The 16,980-nt window shown below is 38.1% G+C and overlaps 1 protein-coding gene across 2 annotated transcripts in view; it reads right to left on the minus strand.

Moving 5' to 3' along the window:
- Prkci (protein kinase C iota) overlaps window positions 1–16,980 on the minus strand; it is a 58,039-nt gene that overhangs the window by 37,836 nt on the left and 3,223 nt on the right. Inside the window, exons 1-2 of one of the 2 annotated variants that reach the window (XM_048347136.1) lie at window positions 12,378–12,435; window positions 4,176–4,297 (exon numbers count right to left, since the gene is read on the minus strand). In XM_048347136.1, coding sequence (XP_048203093.1) covers window positions 4,176–4,290 — 115 coding nt within the window. In that variant the 5' untranslated portion in view covers window positions 4,291–4,297; window positions 12,378–12,435. Of the gene's footprint in view, window positions 1–4,175; window positions 4,298–12,377; window positions 12,436–16,980 lie in introns of those variants that run through there. The other variant, XM_048347135.1, reaches the window with a different exon arrangement.

Below are 16,980 nucleotides of genomic sequence, written 5' to 3' on the forward strand. Positions count from 1 at the left end.
CATTACTATAAAAAATACACACTTATGATACATATATGCATATAAATATCTTTAAGTAAAAGACAACACTCACAATTAAAATATGGTGAACTATATTACAGTATTTCAACACTCAAGATAGGAAAAAAATCATTATACATGAAATACTATTCAGTCTTTAAGAATTTGCAGCAACATGTATGACCCTAGACAGCACTGCACTAAGTGATAGAAGCCAGGCACAGAGAGACAGATATCCCAGGACCTCACTTGTATGTGGAATCTAGACAAGTCAAGCTCTTAGAAAGGGAGAGCAGATGATGGTTACCAGAGGCTGGACAGGGACAAAGATAGGAAGTGGAGATATTTATCAAAAAGTACAAGGTGCAGTAAGGGAGGAATCAATGCTAATAATCTATTGCAAAGTATGGTGACTGCAGTTAAAATATATTTCAAAACAGTGAAGACTTGGCTTTAACTTTTCTTACCACAAAGGAATGATAAAGGATGAGGGGGCTGGGAATATGGCCTAGTGGTAGAGTGCTTGCCTTATATGCATGAAGCCCTCAGCACCACATATATAGAACAAGCCAGAAGTGGCGTGGTGGCTCAAGTGGTAGAGCCCTGAGCAAAAAGAAGCCAGGGACAGTGCTCAGGTCCTGAGTTCAAGCCCCAGCCAGAACTGACAAAAATTTTTTTTAATTAAAATAAAAAAAGTAAAAGGGCTGGGAATATGGCCTAGTGGCCATATACTCCTATATATGAAGCCCTGGGTTCGATTCCCCAGCACCACATATATAGAAAATGGCCAGAAATGGCGCTGTGGCTCAGGTGGCAGAGTGTTAGCCTTGAGCAAAAAGAGGCCAGGGACAGTGCTCAGGCCCTGAATCCAAGGCCCAGGACTTGCAAAAAAAAAAACACAAAAAGAGAAAAGTATCTGAGGTAATATATTAACTAGCCTGATTTGATCATCATTCCATTATTACACATGTATCAAAATAGAACACTGGGGACTGGGAATGTGGCCTAGTGGTAGAGTGCTTGCCTCGCATACATGAAGCCCTGGGTTCTATTCCTCAGCACCACATATATAGAAAAAGCCGGAAGTGGCGCTGTGGCTCAAGAGGCAGAGTGCTAGACTTGAGAAAAAAAAAAAAAAAGAAGCCAGGGACAGTGCTCAGGCCCTGAGTTCAAGCCCCAGGACACTGGCAAAAATAATAATAATAGAACACTGTGCCCATGATCATACATGTTACCTGTCAATTAAAAGTACAGTTTTAAATTTGCTAAGGAAAACAAAGTCCCATTTGTTTTTCCTGCATCCCATCATACAACAGTATTGAGAAATAAAAGTAATCATTAAGTAAATTACTATTCACTTTAAAATGTTTAGTTAGATTAAGTAAACCAGTTTTTCTATATCAAAACAAATCAGTTAAATTGGTTTCAAGTACAAAGAAAAAGGTAGGTGTGTTAATCCATTGAGATGATGTAAGCTTACAATTATCACTTATTCAATATAAAATCCTATTATTAAATGTTTAGCTTATCAAATGATATTTCTCATATGTCAAAGAAATCGAACTATAGTCCTGTCTGTAATCCTAGAGAATTTTTTTTCTTCGGATCAGCATGCCCCAATGCCTGCATGATAAAAATAGGTGACAAAATTACAGTAGAAAATAATTATTATTTTGGCTCCACATACTTAAAATTAAGAAAAGATTGGCATCAGAACTTAAGCAATAAGAAAGACTACATATGGAAAAGGTAGCTTTTTATCTGAATAAGACAAAGGCTCAAGAATTCAGAAAATTAGAATACTTTTTTCCTGGTTGGTTGTGGGCTTGAAGTCAGAGCCAAGGCACTGTCCCTGAGCTCTTTTGTTCAAAACTAGTGCTTTACCAGAGTCACAGTGTCACTTCCAATTTTCTAGTGGCTTTGAACTTCGACCCTCAGATCTCAACCTCCTGAGTAGCTAGGATTATAGGCACAACCTACCAATGCCCAGCTAGACTACTTAAAATTGCCATTCAGAGAAGGGAAAATTTTTAATCACATAATAGAGAAGACTTTCATCAAAAAATTAATTTGCTGGCCGGGAATGTAGCTTAGTGGTACAGTGTTTGCCTAGTATTCATGAAGCCCTGGGTTCGTTCCTCAATACCACATAAATAGACAAAGTAGGAGGTGGCACTGTGGCTTAAGTGGTAGAGTGCTAGCCTTGAGCAAAAGAAGCTCAAGGACAGTGCCTAGACCCTGAGTTCAAGCCCCAGGACAAGCAAAATATGATGATGATGATAATAATAATAATAATAATAATAATTTGCTGCTAAGCACCAGTGGCTCACATCTGTAGTACTAGCTACTCAGGAGGTTGAGATCTGTTCCGAGTCAGTCTGGGCAGGAAACTCTGTGTAACTCTTATCTCCAATTAGCCACCAAAAATAAAAATAAAAAAGCCTGATATGGAGCAGTGGGTCAAGTTGTAGAGTATTAGCTTAAGCAAAAAAGCTCAGGGAGAGCACCCAGGCCCCAAGTTCAAGCCTCAGGACCAGCATGTGCGTGCACACACATACACATACACATTTACTTTATTACATAAATCTGTTAATTAAAATAGACTAATCAAAATATTTTTTCTTAAAAAACAGAATTGCAACTCTCAATACATAAGTCTCTAATAACTTAGGAAGAGCTTAATCATGGAAAAGCTGCCAGCCTTTTGTACAATTAATTCACATGTTTCTATGAGTAAACTGTCATTGAGTACTGCTCTAAGCACATGGTAAGCAAAACAGATTGATTTCTGTTCCTATGGACTATATGTATATCTATACAATTATATTCGCTATAAAACAACAACAAAACAAACAAAACAAAACAGAAACCCAAAAGCCAAATAAATGGTATGCAATGGTCAGGAAACAGTTAAAATAAGAATTACACTGTGGGGGCTGGGAATATGGCCTAGTGGCAAGAGTACTTGCCTTGTATACATGAAGCCCTGGGTTCAATTCCTCAGCACCACATATGTAGAAAAGGCCAGAAGTGGCGTGTGGCTCAAGTGGTAGAGAGTTAGCCTTGAGCAAAAAGAAGCCAGGGACAGTGCTCAGACCCTGAGTTCAAGCCCCAGGACTGGAAAAAAAAAAAAAAGAATTACACTGCGCATTTGATTTTACATAGAGCTAGAGACTAGGATAAGCTCTTTCCAGAGGTCTTGTGACAGGGAACATAGAAATGGCTCCAAATATTGAGCTAAATATGATATTCCTTAAAATTAAGTTCTATGTATTATAATTCACAAAAAATTATACAAAAGTGATGTACTCAGGGTAACTTTTAATTATGTTTCAATGGCATCCCATAATGTAAAATAAATACTAGTCCTACACAAGTCCACCTTCCCACTGCACAACTGTATCCTGTCAGAATGGAGTCTGATTCAGGTGACAGAGATAGGGACTGAGCCTCTGAGTTCTCATGTCTAATAGGTTCTACGAGTTACACTTAGATAGCAGCAAAGATCTAGCCCAAGTTCATCCTCACGCTGCTCACACACATCAGCGGCACTGAATTACTTCTACCTGTGATGCTCTTCAATGTCTCTACGCCTTTTATACCTTGCTCTTCAGCTGTCTAGTTTTTCCCTTCATCCCTACCTTACATCCCTACCTTAAAACCTGTATTCTTGGTTGAAATTTAGTTCAAACACTGAAGATATTTCAGGCCCATGTAGAGGCTGCTTCTTTTGTATTCCCACATCCATCCCTCTTTCTACCAGACTGGATTTTAAAGACAGGAAATGGCTCTTCTGAACACAGATATTCCATAAATACTTCTGAATAAGAGTCACCAAGCCATCAAGTTTCTGACATCACTCTGAAATAATGGTTATCACAGTCACTCTGATTCCAAAACATTTTCTTTAAGGTAATGTTCAGTTAAAAATAGATAATTTATTAAAATCTAAGACATATATTCAAAATTAAAATGTCACATTATTTGATGAAATATTTATTTTACCGCTGAAGAAAGTCATTAATTTTATTTCATTTTGGGATAAAAAGGGTAATACAAAAATTGTATTCTTTTCATTTAAACACTTAAAAGTGAAATAAGAATGGCATTAATTCCTAATGTATCTTTCCCTCATGAGTTGGTTAGGACTCTTTCACATGGTCCTCTATACTCACCTTCCTCATCTATCCATTTCATGGTGAAAAGCTGCTCGTTGTCAAAAGAACACATGTCCCGAACCTCATTGCAAAGGCCCTCAAAGGAGATGGAAGGCTCAAAATGTGTTATCATGATATCCCTGGAAGACAAAGAAGTTTTAGGTGTGAAAGAGATGAAAACTGCAGTGCTCTGATAACTCCACAGACTTCAGCTACCAACATGTAGTTAGTTCTTTCAGTACAGTATCTCTAAGATGTAAAACTCAACAACAAATGGACTAAAAATAATTTTTTAAAAATACTGGGCTTATGAGAAGCCATAATTCAATCTCTCACTCATCTTTGTGGGAAAGACTGCAATGAGGCAGTCCTAAGCATAAAACAAGATCCTAAGTGGAAAATAACAAATGAAAAAATAACTTGGAGGCATGGGCCAACCGGTAGAGCACTTGCTTCACAATTGTGAAGCCTTGAGTTCAATCTTCAGTACCACCAAAAAAAAAAAAAAAAGGAAAAAAGAAAAAGTTGCAGCTACACTCTTTAGCTCGATAGAAGTTAAAAAGCAGAGAAGTAAGCAGGCAGGGAAATCAAATGGCCTTTTCTGGCTCATCACTCTTTTCCTAAACATATGTTTTTCTGCCCCTGCCTCGTAGAAGCCTCTTCCCTGGCTTTCATAACAGTGTGTTTCCTTGATTCTGTCTACTTAAAAACACTTAGGTCTCCTTTTGTCTCTAATCACATGACATTCTTTCTAACCTCTCACATTATATACTCTATCAGTGTTTTAACAATCACCTGTACATAGAAATCTCCTAAATCTGTAATTTCAATCTGTGTGGTATTTAAGACTCAATAATATGGTTCCAACTTCCTTCAATTTGATCTCACCACCTAAACACTCTACTAGAGGTAAATGATTTACACACAGCCCACACATGAAGCTCTTAATGAATTACCCAAGTCTAACTCAAACTTTCCCTCAGGTGAAGGCTCAATATACACAGAATAGGAGAAACTACTCTGAAACTGGACTTCAACACTACTTTCCACTTACTTTCCAAACACAACTCAACCACAAAGTAGCCTGTAATTCTCAACTCATCATACACTGAGAACACACCCTCAACTAAATCATAAACAACTAGAAGACAAATAGTCTTGGACTTTACCATATGCTCACATTACACTGCACTCAATATAAAAAAAAACTTTTAAAAATTTATTTATTTATTGTCAAAGTGATGTACAGAGGGGTTAGTTTCATACATAGGGCAGCGTATAATTTCTTTTTTCTTTGGCCAGTCCTGGGCCTTGAACTCAGGGCCTGAGCACTGTCCCTGGCTTCTTTTTGCTCAAGGCTAGCACTCTACCACTTGAGCCACAGCACCACTTCTGGCCATTTTCTATATATGTGGTGCTGAGAAATCGAACCCAGGGCTTCATGTATACGAGGCAAGCACTCTTGCCACTAGGCCATATTCCCAGTGCCCCTCCCCCCTCCAAAAAAACACTTTCTATGAGAAACTTATCTGCCAACAATTACACTTTTTTTTTTTGGTGTGTGTATGAGGCTTGAACTCAGGGCCTGGGCACTGTCCTTAGGTGTTTTGCTTGAAGCTACTGTTCTACCACTTGAACCACAGCTCCACTTCTAGCTTTTTGGTGGTTAACTGGATCTAAGAGAACTTTCCTGTGAAGGCTGACTTCCAACCCCAATACTCACAACTCAGCCTCCTGAGGAACTAGGAGTAGAGGCATGAGCCACTTGCTCCCAGTAGCATATGTACTTCTGACATGGAAATGTTATTGTGTTCCTTTTCCCTACACACATTTATGAATACTTACTATGTTCCAGATGCTTGAACAAGACTCATCTTAACACTGACAATAACTGTCAATTTTGATAAAGAGTAAATCTTACAGGTTTAAAAGGAAAAGAAAGCACAGGGCTAGGAATATGGCCTAGTGGTAGAGTGCTCACCTCATATACATGAAGCCTTGGGTTTGATTCCTCAGCATCACATATATAGAAAAAACGGGAAGTGGTGTTGTGGCTCAAGTGGTAGAGTGCTAGCCTTGAACAAAAAGAAGCCAGGGACAGTGCTCAGGCCCTGGGTTCAAACACTAGGACTGGCAAAAATAAATAAATAAAGGGAAAGCACAGAGGCATACTTGCAGTCTCACAACAGAAAATGAGTATGAATTCAAGTCTAAATCTCACAGCAATCTGTGGATGCTATGGTCCAACATTACCCCTATACTGAGTCAATGCCAGAACCTGCTGCTGCGTATGGCCGGTGGACACAGTTTCCCCTTATCAGCCTCCTTCAGAGCTTTTATCTGCCTGTAGCCACAACTCCCTTCCTGAAGCAACGACAATGACTGGCTGTGGAACACAAAGATCCTAGATACAACTCTAAAACAAAAGTGTTAACTCATCCTTAGAATTTCCAAGAGAATCAACTGAGATTTCTGATGGACTTCTGCTGAGCCTGTGTTATGGCTTGAGTACGACCTCCTCCTACATTCATGGTGACACTTCCATCCCACTGTGGAGGTATTAGGAAACAGGGTGCTTGGGGAAGTGATTGAATCACCAGGGCTTGGACCTCATGAAGGGACTCATGCCTCTTTGTAACAGCGGGAGACAACTAGTGCGGGCCTTTGCCCTTCCATCTGTCCACCAACTGAAGACCCAGCCTTCATTCTTTCTGGATGATGTCACAGCAAGGTGCTACCCAGGAAAGAACAATCAGAAGACACCTTCCAGACACCAATCCTCCATCATTTTGATCTTGGGCTTCTAGCTTCCAAACTATGCGAAATCACTTCTGCTCTTTGTAAATTACTGTGTTATTCTGTTACAGCAGCACAGCCTCATGCAGCTGCCTTCCTTCCCTCTCTTCTCTGTCAATGCCAAGAGCATTCCTCACTAAACCTGCCAGCTGCTAATCTCCTGAGCTGTGGCTTTCCATAGCAGAGTCTATGTTATACACCTGTCTCAATTGGGTTACATTGCTATGACAAAACATCATAAAAGGAGCTCACAAACAGAAATTTATTTATTACTGTCCTAGACACTGAGAAGTCCAAGATGAGGGCATGGTTGATTTGATGTCTAGTCAGAGCCTAACTTGTGGTTCTCAGTGTGGCACCTTCTAGTTATGTCCAGATGGTAGACGGAGTAGCTGACTCTCTGAGGTCTCTTTATAAGAGCACTAATCCAATTCCCGAGGGCTGAATTACCTCTCAAAGGCCTCTCCTTCCAATACCATCGTCTTGTCAGACAAGTTTCAACATAAATTTTGGAAAGGACACAAATATTCAGATCATAGCAGACAATGATACTTCACAAGATGTCCTAAGGATTAAGTCGATTAAATTCATTAAATTCCAACCATATTAATTTAAACTATTCGTAATTAGAACGACTAGTCTACACATACAATATGTGTTTATTAATTTTAAATGCATATTCATATAGTATTTTCAATAAAAATAAAACTTCATTTGAGAAACAAAAACTCTGCCTTCTATAAGCAACACATGGCCAGCAGTGGTGGCTCAGACCTAGCTAACTCAGGAGGCTGAGATATGAGGATTGCAGTTCAAAAGCCAGTCCAGGAAAGTCCGTAAGATTCTTATCTCCAATTAATCATCAAAAAGCCAAAAGCAAAGCTGTGGCTCTAGTGTTGAGCTGAAAAGCTTGGGACAGAGCCCAGGCTCTGAGCTTAAGGACAGGAGTAACCAAAAAAAAAAAAAGTAACACACAGGGCTGAGAGCAATGATTTGAGGCTATAATCTCAGCTGTTCAGGAGGTAGAGCTCAGGAGAATTTTTACACAGAAATAACTTTAAATTGTATTTTAAAAGAGAACTTGCCACAAAACTATCTCTTTTTTCAAAGCACCCTCAAGGTTATTTATAGCCCATCTGGGTTGGGAAAGTATATTTTAGAATTAAAACAGAAGACAAAGAAAGGCTACTGAAGAATTTCTCTGAAGGAAAAAAAAAGGGTGAATTTATCCTTTTTCAAACAAGGGGAAAAGAGTAGCAGAGTATCAAAAAGACCTCCTTATTAAGTTGTTCATGGAGTTAAAACCAACACATATAACTGTGAATAACAAGGTTTTTCAGAAACTTTACTTCTCCAGAGCTACAAATATTTTTGGGTTTGTTTTTTTTTTTTTTTTTTTTTTTTGCCTGTCCTGGGGCTAGAATTCAGGGCTGGCACTCTACCACTTGAGCCACAGCGCCACTTCTGGCTTATTCTATATATGTGGTGCTGAGGAATCGAACCCAGGGCTTCATGCATGCGAGGCAAGCACTCTACCACTAGGCCCCCCGAGAGCTACAAATGTTTTGTCAGAATATAAAATATTTTTGTTGCTGTTGTTTTTTGAGATAGGGTCTCACTATATAGCAGAGGTAGGCCTGGAACTCTTGATCCTACTGCTTCAACTTCATTTTTTTTTTCTGCTTCAACTTCTTAGTGTTGGTATTACCAACATGTGTTACCACTCCTGGCTTAAATATTTTTTTTAAATATTTTTAAGTGTTTCAAAGCCCTAAGTACATACATCTTTAAGAGACTCAGTGAAGGAGTCAGGCTTTATCAACTATCATTCCTTAAGTTCCAGGAACTAAAACACTTAAGGAGTTTTCTATAAACACTTATTTAAGTAATTGGGAAAGCACCACCTTCCTAACACTTCACAGTCATCAAATTCTTACTATAGTAAGAAAAAATGAGTTATAAAATGGAGAGTACATATAAAAGTTTAAAACAAATTATGCACAGATTCGTTTTTGGTTTTTTTTTTCTGGTTTAACTTCAGCACTAGAAAAAGTTAATTTACCACTAATCAACAGATTAATCTCCTTTATAAATATCCCCATATGGGAAAGTTAGATATAGTTTTACTTTAGTCAGAAGCAAACTGCTTTAAGCATTCAATGTTCCTAAGGTCCTAAATAAGCTCGGTGCCAGGGGCTCATGACTATAATACTAGTTATTCAGGAGGCTGACATCTGAGGATCATGGTTTGAGGCCAGCCCAGGCAAGAAACTCTTATCTCTAACAAACTACAAAAAAGAAAAAAAAGCCAGAAGTAGTGGTGGCTAACGTTGAGCAAAAGAAGCTCAGGGGCAGCATCTAGACCCAGAGTTCAAACTCCAGGACTGGAAAAAAAAAAGTGTGTGTGTGTGTGTGTGTGTGTATCCTCAAGTAGCAAAACAATCATGAAATAGAAATTTGATGATAAAGAAAAATGTAATGTTTCGTAAAGCCCATCAATCCAATAAAAAGGAAAAGAGAAGAGTCTTGGAAGGTTATGACCCAGCTTTGTAATGCACAGTTGGTCACTAAGTTTCAATGTTATCATCTGTAACAGAAAACTGATAGCTCCCTTTGAGCGAAATTGTAAGGATTAAATAAAAAGTGTCACCACAATTCTTGAAATGTCTTTGCTGTAAAAATTTGCTCTTTAACAGAGAGAGTAGGGTATCTTAATAGACACTATAAAACTTTTCTTACTACTGCTTATATTTCATTAAGATAAAAAGGTCACTGTTTGACATTGTTCAAAATTAAATGTAGTCATTACCTGACTTATGTAACTGTAACCCCTCTGTACATCACCTTTACAACAAAAAGTTAAAACAAACAAAAAATTTCAACACTGAAAAACTTCAACCAAATAATTAAGGTAAGAAAAATAAGATACAGGGGTTGGGAATATGGCCTAGTTAGAGTGCTTGTCTTGCATACATGAAGCCCTGGGTTCGATTTTTCAGCATCACATATATAGAAAAAGCCAGAAGTGGCACTGTGGCTCAAGTGATAGAGTGCTAGCTTTGAGCAAAAAGAAGCCAGGGACAGTGCTCAGGCCCTGAGTTCAAGGCCCATGACTGGCAAAAAAAAAAAAAAAAAAAAAGAAAGAAAGGATAAAAATAAGATACAGAAATGATGAAATAAAACTGTTTCTAGGCAATGACACGATCTGTAGATTCTAAGTCAGTTAATTAGGAAATAGTATAAAGTAGTAAGCTTAATTTAAACATACAAAAATAGGTGATTATAAAGCTGGGCATGGTGGTAAACGCTCTAATCCCAGCTGTTTGGGGTGCTGAGGCTAGAGGACCTTTAGAGCTTAGGAAACCAGTTAGAGCAACATAGAAAAACCTCCAACTCACATACCAAGTTAGAAGCTTAGGAAAATAAACAATCTCATTTATAAAAGCAGCAAACCTACAAAAATAAACAAAACAGAGGAATGTAATAAAATATTCTAGCCCTGAGGAACAGGAATTCTAAAAATCTTATTGTTGAGAAACATGAGAGAAATGAATATACTCGTGTTATATACCTGAACAAATAGGCACACACTACACACTTCAAAGGCTAGGCTCAGTATCATAAAACTATCAGTTTCAAACAAATCCATAAACAGATACAATCCAAAATCAAAGGTCAGTAGGATGGAGACTTGGAGGTAAGGGGAGAATTTACAAAAACCTGAAATTTATATGGATAAGAAAATGCACAAGACCCATCAAAAATAAATAACAATTAAAAATTGTGATTTGCAATTAAAAATTGCAAAAAAAAAATCGATTGCCTTCCCATATCAAAATGAGCTCTTTTATTATAACCAAAAACTATTACATTGAAATAACCAAGCAATTCATGGTATGTGCAAAAACAACTCCAAATCAATGAGACAGAATAGAAAGTACCCATGTACATTATGAGAAATACAGCATATAACCAAATTCGTATTTCAAATCAGCAGTGAAAGGATGACCTCTTCACAAATTACAGGTACTAATTTTTTTAAGTTATATCAGAACATTACAAATAAATGAAAGCCAAAAATGCCAGATTTATTGGGAACTTTAAAAACTGCATAATAGAAAATAGAGTATTTTTAGATAAAAAATTCATCAACCTACAAGCCATGAAAGGAAAAAAAAGATTTGATTACATAAAAATGAAAAACTTGAGACAAGCAACAGACTGAAAAATGATGACAACTTTAAGAGACAAAATGTCAATGTCCCATCAAAACAGTAAGAAAAAAATAGGTCTGGATGTAGGGAAGCACACCGGTAATCCCAGCACTTGGCAGGAGTTACTGCCTCAGGAGTTCTAGGCCATCTTACAATACAGTTAAACACTGTCTCAAAAAATAAAATAAAAAGAGATAAATTATAGTACAATAATACTGTGGAAAACTACACAGAAAATATAAAGAGATCTATTTATCTGTCTATCCTAGCATGAAAAAAAATGACCATAAGTGGGGGGGGGAGTTGCAGCAGAGTATAAAGAAATATTAATCTGCAGATAAACACAAATCCAATGGTATAACTCCTCTGAGCAATTCTTTAATAAAATGAAGTAGAAATATGTTCTGTGGTGGGAAGGGCATTAAAAAGAAAATAAGAACAAAGGAACAGTAAGAAAATGCACTCATATTCAATGTACATTTTTTAAAACCTAAGCTACATAAGTTGAGAGTCGGGATGGGAGGGGGGGAAATGGCGAAAAACAGTGGAAAGGGTGAGACAGATTGAGAGCTGAGATCTGATCCTGGTTCAAAGCCCACCCAGGCAGGAAAGTCACGAAACATGTTATCTCCAATTAACTACCAGAAAACCACAAGTGGCACTGTGGCTCAAAGCAGTAGACAGCTAAACTTGAGCAAAAGAGCTCAGGGTCAGAGCCCAAGCCCTGAGTTCAAACCCCATGACTAACAACAACAACAACAAAAATGTAATCCGTTTATAACAACGAAAGGGAGTGTGTGTGTGTGTGTGTGTGTGTGTGTGTGTGTGTGTGTGTGTGTAAAATAGTTCTACTTGTACTACTGATAGGATGTAGAATATCCTAAGCTGATAACAATGGCTGTCACCAGAAAGGAAAAGTGTGAAGCTTCAGGGAACTTTCAATTTATGCACTTATTTTGAAAAGTTAGCTCTAGTGTCTCATCTGTGATAGGTATTTGACCACAGATGGCTTTTTTTTTTTAAATCATCATTCTCAGCCACATTCCTACACTGGTTGGCTGTGCTTGCCACATAGAATAAATATGACTGCTCAGTTAATTGTAGGCATTTCACCTGCATGTCTCATAAGTACCCAGAATTCAAATCAGTTGTTTCAGGAAATGAATTACCTTCTCTCACAAATATTTCCTTCTGTATTTCCCCCACTGACCTGCTTTTCAGTTTCTCTCAAACTTCTGAGTTTTCAGACTCTTCTTCCTAGTTAGGGAAAAAATCACTAATTCATATCAGTTCTACCTTTTAATATCTCCATTGAATCTATCTATCCTCCTTTTCACCTAACTGGACCCCTGTATATGCCTCCAAATCAGTCTTACCCTCTATTAATCCTTCTCCAACAGTGATACTTCTAAAATGTCATGTCTTTCTTACTTAAAATCTTCACTAATGAGAAGGAGCTCTGAACTCTGCAGTCTGACATTGAAGGGTTCTCATGATCTAACCCTGTGAGCTTCCTTAACCTCACTTCTTATCAGCACCCACTTCACACTTTACATCCTAGTAAGGATAACAACCCAACCGACCTTACTTAACTTGAGAAACTTATCAAATAGTTGTTCAATGCCTGGGATGACATCATTCACCAGGCAAGCTCTCTATTTATCTTTTTAGGGGTATGTGAGGAGCTGGGGATTGAACAAGAGCCTCATGCTTGCTAAGCATGTGCTACACCAGTGAGCTATGCCCTCAACTCTATTTATCCTTTAAAAGCCTCAGACATCTCCTCCACTAGGATGACTCTCCTCACTACCACCACCCCCAGCTCTCCCCAATATTCAAGTACCTTATATGTGCATGTGTCAAATTTACTTTTTCATATTGCAACTCTTACCTAGCTTTCTCGCTACAAAGTCTCTTAGTTCCTCAAAGGTAGAGCCTTTTTCTGTCTACCTCAAAATCCTCTGTGGCCATCAATAATATTTAGTAAAACAAGTTTAAGTAATTTCTGAACATTCTTAAGCTTTTTTTTGTCTTTGAAGAGCTGGGGACTACATGTAAGGCCTCCAGGCAAGTGCTCTTCCCCAACCCCTCTATGAACATTTGAAATCCTAAGCAAGATTGGAATCTGAAAGCTTATGTTTTAATTATGATCATTTCGGACATCAAAAAACAGATACTCAGCTGGGCACCAGTTGCTTATTATGCCTGTAATCCTAGCTATTCAGGAAGCTCAGATCTGAGGATTGCAGTTTCAAGTCAGCCCGGGCAGGAAAGCTGTGAGACTCTTATCTCCAATTCATCACAGAAAAAGCCAGAAGTGGGGCTGTGGCTCAAGTGGTAGAGTGCTAGCCCTAAGCAAAAAGAGCTCAGTGACAGCACCCATGCCCAGAGTTCAAGCCCCAGGACTTGCAAAAAAAAAAAAAAAAAAAAAAAGACACCCAAGATACCTTGAAGTGGACATGATACAGTGAAAGCATTAATGTACACAATTAATATGCACTGGTATAACTATAATTAGAGAAAAGAAGGAAGCTATATTAGAAGTCATGGTGGCTCAAGCCTATAATCCCAGATATTTGGAAGATAAGAGTTTGGAGAATCACAGTTAGAGGCCAGCCCAGGCCCTCTCCCCTCAAAGAAAAAAAAGTTTAAGATACCATCTCAATCAATGGCTGGGTACAGTACCATGTGCCTGTCATGTGCATAAATAGAAGTAGTCTGGCCTGTTCATAAAGTGAAACCCTATCTCAAAAAACAACCAACACTAAAAAGGGCTGGTGGAAGTAAATCAAATGGTGAGTGTCTGCCTAGCAAGTGTGAACTTCTGCATTCAGTACGAAGAAAAAAAAAGTTATGATCAACTAAGTATCTCTAGGGAGAATTTTCTATAGAGCTTCTTTCTCCTCTACTTCTCAGATTCTGCTTTTTCACACCTTTAGTTTTGCACATGTTCAGTTCTGGTCACAGTAGCTTTTTCTCTCCAATTCCCTAGCTTCAGCCCCCAGAGCTCTCAAGCAACTTATCTTATTCAAATTGTGAAAAGATTTGTACTTATTTGACACTAAGCCACCATTTTTCTCTCTCTGGCCACATTGTGGATTTGTTGCCCTTTGGCTGAGTGCTATTTCAGACCCTCCAAGCCCAATCAGCTACCACTATACCAACCTTTAACTAACTCAAGATACTATCTATTTTTATTCCCTCAGAACCATGACTAGAGCATACTGCTGAAATTATTTTGCAATACTCTTAAAAACAAGTCTTGCCAAGACTTGCTCACAGTGAAAAATATCCCACGTACTTCTTTACTGAACCAGTTGTACATTCCAAATATGCAAAGATAACAATCTGGACCTAGGGATATAAATCAGTGCTGTAAAGCTTGTGTGCGTAAGACCCTGTGTTTTATCCATAGTTCCTCAAAAAAAAAATGCTAACATCTCTTTTTATTTCTAGATGTATGCAGAAAGAATTCTCCATCTTGTTACCACTGTTCAATAACAGAGGCTCTAAAAGCATTTTTCAAGATTTCTGCAGATTTTCCCATACATATGGAATGTTAAAAAATAAAGTAGTCCATGTGGGCATAGAGGTACAATCCTGTAATTCCAGCTACTTGGAAGGAGATAGGAATATCTCAAGTTCCAAGCCAGGTGGAGCAATTAGTGAAACTCTATCTAAAAACCGGGCTGGGGATATGGCCTAGTGGCAAGAGTGCCTGCCTCATATACATGAGGCCCTGGGTTCGATTCCCCAGCACCACATATACAGAAAATGGCCAGAAGTGGCGCTGTGGCTCAAGTGGCAGAGTGCTAGCCTTGAGCAAAAAGAAGCCAGGGACAGTGTTCAGGCCCTGAGTCCAAGACCCAGGACTGGCAAAAAAAAAAAAAAAAAAAGAATTTCACAAGTTCTAAAAACCAAGGAGGGGGGCATAGCTCAAGTGGTACAGCACCTTCCTAGCAAGTGCAAGGTTCTAAGTTCAAATCCCAATACCACAAAAAAGTCATAGTCCAGACATTAACTAGTTAAACTCTATCCTATATCAAGTAACTTTATATAAGGATAAGCACTTATAATAGCAATCTACCAGTAACCAACAAAACCTGTTTCTCTTCCTTCAAACAAACACCACTAGGTAATGATTGCAGAAAGCCACTCACTGAAAAGCTACCATGAGAAAAGCACTCTTAGCTTAGTAGTCAATAAAATCCGAGTCTCAAATATATTAATTCCCTGCTTGAAAACTAAGAAACCAAGCAAATTTAATGTTTACTATAATTAAGAAGACATCACACTGTCAAAAAGATCAAGTTTAACAGAAATAGAATATTGAACAGATATTTAAAAAGAATGGTCAAGCCAAGTGTCAGTGGCTGATGCCAGGAATCCTAAGCCTCTCATGAGGCTGAAATCAGGAGGATCGTGGTTCGAAGCCAGCCTGGGTTGGAAAGCCCATAAGACTGTGTTATCAATGAAACGCCAAAATAGCTAGGAGTGGGGCTGTAATGCAAGTGGTAGAGTGCTATTCTTGAGCCAAAGAAGCTCAGAGACATGTCCAGGACCAGCACCAAAAAATAAAATAAGAAAAAGGAATGATCAATTATAGTCTGAAAAAAATGAGTTATTCACAGATTCATTATTCACTGGGGAAAACTTTCTAACAACATTAAAAAGGAGTAGGGAGAAGCTAGGTGATAAAGGTTATATTGGGTGATAGAAAAGAAAACTTTTTCCAAGTGCAAGTTGTCCTTATAGTTCTTAGTATAAGGGTAGGATTTTCTATTTTAAAACCAGGTAGGTGTTTTAGTTAGCCAACCTGTTTATTAACTATCTTAGCTGGTGACTCATCTAGTTTCATCTATATTAATGAGCAGCTGACTCTAATAGTATAACTATCAGCTTAGACTACATTTTCTTTTTTGGTACTGGTATTCGGGCTTAAACTCAAGGCCTTGTGCTCTTGCTTGGCTTTTTGCTCAAGGCTGGCACTCTACCCTTTGAACCACGCCTCTACTTCTGTCTTTCCTCTAGTCATTAGCAACAAGAATCTCCTGAACTTTTTATGCCTGGGCTGGCTTTGAATTGTGATCCTCAGATCTCAAGCCACTCTGAATTGTTAAGATTATAGGCGTAAGCCATCAGTGCCCAGCTTTAAACGTAAAATCATAGCAGTTTGATTTTCAGAGCACAGAAGTTGGTGTAGAATACTGATGTTTTCAAATGAGGTTAAAATGAAGACGCTTAGAAAGCTTTTCTCGAATAAAAAACAGTAAAGGGCAAGATGTTATTAGTGCCTTTCTTCAGCAAAATCTCCCAAGTTTTGAAAGACAATGTTAACTAGAATGTCTTGGAGAAGTTTTGGTCAAACACCAAAAAGTTATATATCCCTATACAACAATATGTCAAGAAAATATCTACAAAATGTTTATATTACTAAAACAGCAGGCACATTTCTTTCCAAAGAAGATGCTTACAATGATTTTCAATTATATGCCTATCTACACTTGGTCAAAAATCGGGGGGAGGGAATGAAGAAACACTATTTCTTCATCTTTCAGACACTGAAGGCTACTTAAATTTAATACATCAAGAATTGTTGGAGGCTATGTACACATGATCATATAAGACAAGAATAAGCAAAAACAACTCCAAGAGAAGGGACACAGGAGGATTCTATTGTTGACGTTACGTTTAAAGTTCGAGGTGAATTTCCTTTGGCATACCTTACGTGATTACTGTATATGATTTTTGGTACACTGGATATTGTATATATGCCTACCTGATCTAGGGAAGGGAAAGAAAAACAAGGGTGT

This window comes from Perognathus longimembris, chromosome 5, assembly GCF_023159225.1.
Source record: "Perognathus longimembris pacificus isolate PPM17 chromosome 5, ASM2315922v1, whole genome shotgun sequence".
Lineage (NCBI taxonomy): Eukaryota > Metazoa > Chordata > Mammalia > Rodentia > Heteromyidae > Perognathus > Perognathus longimembris.